Here is a 6,000-nt window from a genome sequence, read left to right as displayed (position 1 = left end):
ACTCATTCTAACCAAACCCCCCTCCAACAAGGCCCCTACGACGAAATCATCTTCGTCCCCGGCAACTTCACCACGCCCCTTCCCCCCACGCCCTCCTCCATCCCGCCAAAAGCCCTCCGCATATCCCGTATCTACGTCTCCCAACGCACAACCACCTACAATGGCCGCCTAAACTGGAACATCCCGAAACACCTCGCCCGCTTCTCCTTCTCCTCCCCGCCCACCCCCGCAGGCGCCTCCCCTCCCGCCTCCCTAACCGTAAAAGTCTTTCCCCCATCCTCGCGCGACGGCGACTCCACGCCTCCCTTCTTCGCCTGCACCCTCACACCCTGGAAATGGATCCCAGCTCTACCGGTGAATACAAAGTACATCCCTCTCAGCTTGGCTGTTGTCCAGCCCCCGATTTCCGAACCGCCGGGGCATAAGGAGGCGTTGGAGAAGGTGCTACAAGGGGAAGTGGTGGATCCGTACGATATTGATCCGCACAAGGGACTTGCGGTTTTGCCGGGAACGGATAGGTGGAGGGGGTTTGAGATTAGTGCGAGGAGTCCGAGGGCGAGGGGGTGTTGGGTCGAGGTTCATGAGCCGGAGGTGGGAGAAAGGGATGGGGAGGGTGGACGGGTGGGAGAAGCAGAGGGAGAGGGACAAGGGGAAGCAAAAGTGTATTTCCCGAAGAACTTGGGAGCTTGGAGCTTTGGAGGGTGGATGGAGGATGTCGAGTGGAGTATTGGTGGGGTTACGGAGTGGACGATTGAGAAATCGGGGACTTGAAGGACTTGAGAGTGGTTCGGGGAGAGGAGAGTGGAAGGGTGAGTGTATGGAAAAGTAGACACAAATCCCCCCCCCCCCCTCCGGTTTTCCTTTCAGGCGTTTTTGAAGTTGATGATTTGATAAATGCCCCCCCAAAAAAACCCCATCTAGTCTCGGATTATCATCCTACGTTTCATTTTTATTTTTATTTTTCGCCCTCTCTTAGTTGAAAGAAAATCACGATTGTACTGCAAATAACATTTTTGGGGGGGTTTCCAATAATTCCCTCCCTTCCTCCCTCCTCCCTTACTTTCCTCTCGTGGGGGAGTTTTTTTTTACAATAATGTTTTCACAACCCCCCCCCCCCCGCACCATATAATTTTTTTCTTTTCATGCTGATACATGCTTTAAACCTACTGCCTTATTCCAATCCCTACATCATTCGTTTCTTTCTTTCTTTGCTGTCTGAGTTCGTTGTTACTCCGGAGGAATTTAACCGAGATGACATGTGAGAGGGAGGTAGCTTGGGATGGATACTTGCGGTATGTGCACTTTTGTAATGCATCGGCTACCTATGACTGCGGTTATGATAACTTGATACATATGCGGGGGATGTGAGTGTGTGGGCGTGGGATATGAGATATGAGATATAAGTAGATAGGTGCGGATTCGTGGGGGAAATATGCAAGGGGGTGAGATATGGTGGGTGGTGTGTCTGTATGTAGTTGTATTCTACCTCGCTGGCTGGGTACTATCTAGAAGACTTGAAAACTGCTACTCTGCAATTGTATCTCATATAGCCGGTTGGCTATTATACACAAGTCTTGATTTCACTGCCTAGATTGCAGAGCTTGGAAATAGAGATGCTGGAGTCATGGATGTGTTTGAGGTAGTATAGAGGAAGTTTGATCTTGCTATAATTAGTTAGGCAAGATACGAATGTAGATATAGTGTAAATTATAAAACTATATAATAGCTACGCAGGAGCTAGGGCATGCGTTTGAGTCCCCGGAGAGCTTTTCCCCCACTGTCTTACTTGCCATTAGAAGTGCTAGATGGAATTCGGACAGCATGTACATGTTTTGCATGCTACTCATTACTATCTCGTAAGACTAATATGGCTACCTTGTAATACTACTCGTGACTCTAGTCCTAACGATTCATGACATTAGCATTTCGTAAGTGTCATGTGATATGACTGCATGGAACCCGAAAAAGAATATACAGAGGGGCGAGTTACGGTGCGTGGTTCTATACGGAGTAGTTAGGAGTCATGTTCACAGTCATTTCTCCTGCGCATTCATTACTCCATATGTATATCCAGGGATCATTTGACTTTTGCAAGGGTGATTGAGATCCACATACTTATACTCGTATTGGAATGCTTTTCGAAGTGCAGAAAGAAATTACGATCGGGATCCAATGGCTACAAGTAAGATTGACAAGGTCCCTAGCAAACCGTACAGTGCATTGGTCGACGCAAATATTTAGGCATTCAGTCTTAGTGTTACAGATAGATTAGAGCTACTGCTGAACAAGTCTTCAATGTGCCTAATAGAGAACAACGGCTAGATTATTAGCTCAATGGCAAGCCAAACCGATCCACGGCGAGTACTCCGATGCGGATACTCTGAACTCCGCATCTCACTCCGAAAAGATTATTCCCGGAATACGTCAAGTCAGTCCAACTCACCGCCAATATCCAGGCGAGTCTTGGTCTTCGGCATCTACGGCGAATCATAGCCCGGTTGGTAAGAACATGGCGGAAAACCCTTCGTCGGTAGCGGGCGATACCGCATGGAGAGAAACAGACGAAGCCGCCAAGTGGGTCGTTTGGTCATAGCCGTCATCCCCTCCACCCTTCCCTATCCTACTTATACCTCTGGGCCTTCTCCTCTGCTCTACACAAAAAGGCTGGAGAACCGTAATTGCGACTCAATCAACGGCCCGTGTTACCGACTGGGAGGTACTTACGGGTAGAAGTGGACGCACCTCGGGGACTGTGCAGGAGCTCTTTCAAACCTTATTCAAGCGCACGTGCATTGCGCACATTTTCATCACACGCCATTCATCCCTGTTCCAATATCACCTCAGCACCGCGTATGAGCAGCGAACCCAAAGGCAGCACGCCAGGATCAATCAACCCTCTTACTCGAGTCAACACCTATCCTCAAGCAGAGTTCACCATTCCGCCTTTGGACACGCTATCATCATGCCCAAGTGCCCCAACTCCAACCGCCAATGCCCCGGCATCAGCCATCTCCAAGGAGAGTCACCCAAACAGCACTGCAACTGGATATGAAAAGCCTCGTCAGCCTCATGATGAGGAAACTCGATCCATCACCTCGACTGCTCACACCGAGGCGACCTATCCAGAAGGCGGTCTAGGCGCCTGGTCCGTTGTTCTCGGATCCTTTCTAGGCCTCATTGCCTCGTTGGGTATGATGAACACGGTCGGCATCTACCATGCCTACATTGCCGAGCACTTTCTGCAAGACTACAGCGAGTCGACCATCTCGTGGATCTTTAGCATCTACGTGTTTCTGTCCTTCTTCTGTGGACTGCAAATCGGCCCCATATTTGATGCTCATGGTCCACGACTTCTAGTGCTGGCTGGCAGCATTCTGCTGTGTCTGTCAAATTTTCTCCTCGGCATATGCACCTTGTACTGGCACTTCTTCCTCGTCTTTGGTGTTCTTGGAGGCCTTGGCACCTCGCTGATCTTTACACCTGCTTTTGCAGCAATCAGTCATTTCTTTCTTCAGAAGCGAGGTAATGCAACAGGTGTCGCTGCAGCTGGGGGTTCGTTGGGTGGCGTCATCTTCCCACTGGCCCTGAATAAGCTGTTACCTACAGTGGGGTTCCCATGGGCTACTCGCGTCATTGCCTTCATCATGCTCTTCTGCTGTATCGGTGCCTGTATCCTCATCCGCTCGCGACTACCGCCAAAACCTGGACAGTCGGTGTGGCCCGATTTTAGAATCTTCAGTAACAAGAGCTACTTTCTTCTCACAGTAGGCATCTTCATGATGGAATGGGCGCTCTTCATTCCAATCACTTACCTCACGACCTTTGCGGTGAGTACTGGTGCGTTCAGCCCGTCCTTTTCGTACCAGCTGGCCGCCATTTTCAACGCAGGAAGTTGCGTCGGTCGCTGGCTTCCGGGCTTGCTGGCCGACAAGTTGGGTCGGTTCAACAGCATGATTGCTGCATTGGCAGTTTGCTCTGCCACATCGTTGGTATTCTGGCTCCCAGCATCGCTTCTTACGCCCACTACTGAATCTGCAGCTGCGGCCATTAAAGGCCTGTCAATTGTCTATGCTGTCTTATTCGGATTCGCCTCTGGATCCAACATCTCCCTGACACCAGTATGCGTGGGCCAGCTCTGCGATACAAATGTCTACGGACGGTATTACGCTACCTGCTATACTGTCGTGAGTTTCAGCACCCTCACTGGCATACCCATTGCGGGAGCAATCATTCAAACTACTGGCGGACACTACTGGGGCGTAGTGATCTGGACTGCGGTCTGTTACATTATGGCTTCGCTCTGCTTCGTGTGGAGTCGAGCCTTGCAGGTCGGATGGAAGCTGGGGGTGAAATTCTAAGAGATTACACATCCCTAGTGCACTTGCTAGAAAGAAAACTGGGTGTGCAGCGAATTCTAACAAGCGACCTACTAAACTACGCGCTACCGCGAACATGATACGTGGTGTTGTGGAGGACTAGATTGTTATCGAATAAGAGGAGTTGGAGAGACGGAGAGGGAGGGCGAATACAAATTGAAATAGGTGGCCTGTTTTCTCGGTAGGCGAAGTTTAATCGCGTTACCATTCCACTCGTTTTTTGCTCAATATCGTTAGATGGCGGCACGCCCCTTCAGGACTGCCACCCAATCCATGAAACAAAAAAAGTACGGTCGTTCTCGCCGCTCTAAGTATCTCGATCAGTCATCTTTTTTTCTATGCAATCCTTTTTTGTGAGGCTGATCTGAGTTCTATATTTATCACGACCAAACTATATCTCAGCCGATCTCTCCATTCGCCCCCTCCACCCGGGAGAGAGAGAGAAAGAGAGAGAGAGGAAAATACGATGTCGCCATACCGGGCGCATCGTTCAGTTGAACGACAAATTCTACAGAAACTTGTTGATATCTATCGACCACATACGAATGCGGAGAATCACGTTAGTTGCCCGGTAAACCTGCGTTCCATGTATACACCCGTGTTAAGCTTCATCATTTAATTACAGGAGAACCTTGGGAATCACGATCACGGAAGAAGAGCAGCCCGAACGATTGCACATACCGAGGAACGAGCTTTTTCTCCCCCGCGATTTTCGACAATCCCCCCTCCCCCACCTCCTATCGATCCGATCTTGGAAGAAGAACGGAAGAAAGAAGAAAAGAACATCAGAGTCCCATGCACTCTAAAAAAAAACGAAGATACGTGCTCGAACCTCTCAGGTCCCACACCCCCACCTTTCCTTTTTACCATCCGATCTGCCGTCCGCCATCTGCCAAAAACCCAGTTCTTTTTCTCGTGCGTCTCATCTAGGAAGAAAGAGGGGACCGCCCCCAACGGAAGACGCAATGATGATGGTGGAAATATTGGCTTTGCGTAGCTCGTGGCGCCATTGAGCTTGGCATGCCCCGTAGTATCAGCGTAGGGCTTGCCCCTGACTAGATTGTGGCTGATCTGTGACCCTTCTCTCTGCCTTGTCTGTCTGTCTGTCTCTCGTCCAGACCTTCCCTGCCTTCTTCTCCCTCTTTTCCTGCTCCGCGTGACCCCTGACTAACCCCATTGCCGAATATTAACTACTAATTACTATATAACAAAACACGTGGGTCACGCTTGATGATCAATGATCAGTGATCGACCTTGTTTTCCGGAAGTAAGTAGTTTAGCTCTTCTCAGTTCCGGGAGATCGGCACGCTGTATTTCCTGAATCGCAGCATGGGCCTTCATGCTGAAAATGGAATTCTGCGCAATGTGCTTTGGAAAAGGTCGGGAAAAAGATGTGGGATGTACATGAAAGTGTTCAGGCGTGATGATCGCTGAGGATTGGGAGGGTGGGGGTGGCTCACCGGCACCCGCGTTCGCTGATGTTTGTTTTGCTGATTTTCATTTTACTTGTTTTTGATTGTTAGGATGTGGGTTCGCACGTGGACATGGAAATAGAGTGGCATGGGTTTCGGGAAGAGCCAGGAGTTGGTCTGGAAGATGACGAGGGGACATATGTTGATGAACC

At 49.8% G+C, this 6,000-nt stretch overlaps 3 protein-coding genes across 3 annotated transcripts; all 3 read left to right on the top strand.

The window, feature by feature from the left end:
• Window positions 1–30: 30 nt before the first annotated feature.
• On the top strand, window positions 31–747 carry COCMIDRAFT_49753 (uncharacterized protein; the record flags this gene model as incomplete). The annotated part of the gene is made up of 2 exons (XM_007694878.1): window positions 31–591; window positions 637–747. Coding segments are annotated over 2 exons (672 nt in total), but the record flags the coding sequence as incomplete, so codon positions are not given.
• Window positions 748–2,852: 2,105 nt separating this feature from the next.
• COCMIDRAFT_9708 (uncharacterized protein) lies at window positions 2,853–4,358 on the top strand (the record flags this gene model as incomplete). Its single annotated transcript, XM_007694877.1, has 1 exon — window positions 2,853–4,358. One exon carries the CDS (start codon window positions 2,853–2,855, stop codon window positions 4,356–4,358), a length of 1,506 nt encoding a protein of 501 aa, XP_007693067.1.
• A 705-nt stretch (window positions 4,359–5,063) lies between these two features.
• Window positions 5,064–5,306, top strand: COCMIDRAFT_108861 (uncharacterized protein; the record flags this gene model as incomplete). The annotated part of the gene is made up of 1 exon (XM_007694876.1): window positions 5,064–5,306. A coding segment is annotated over one exon (243 nt), but the record flags the coding sequence as incomplete, so codon positions are not given.
• Window positions 5,307–6,000: the final 694 nt, after the last annotated feature.

Source organism: Bipolaris oryzae, assembly GCF_000523455.1.
Source record: "Bipolaris oryzae ATCC 44560 unplaced genomic scaffold scaffold_249, whole genome shotgun sequence".
NCBI classification, from domain to species: domain Eukaryota; kingdom Fungi; phylum Ascomycota; class Dothideomycetes; order Pleosporales; family Pleosporaceae; genus Bipolaris; species Bipolaris oryzae.
This window is presented reverse-complemented; position numbering and strand designations above follow the sequence as displayed.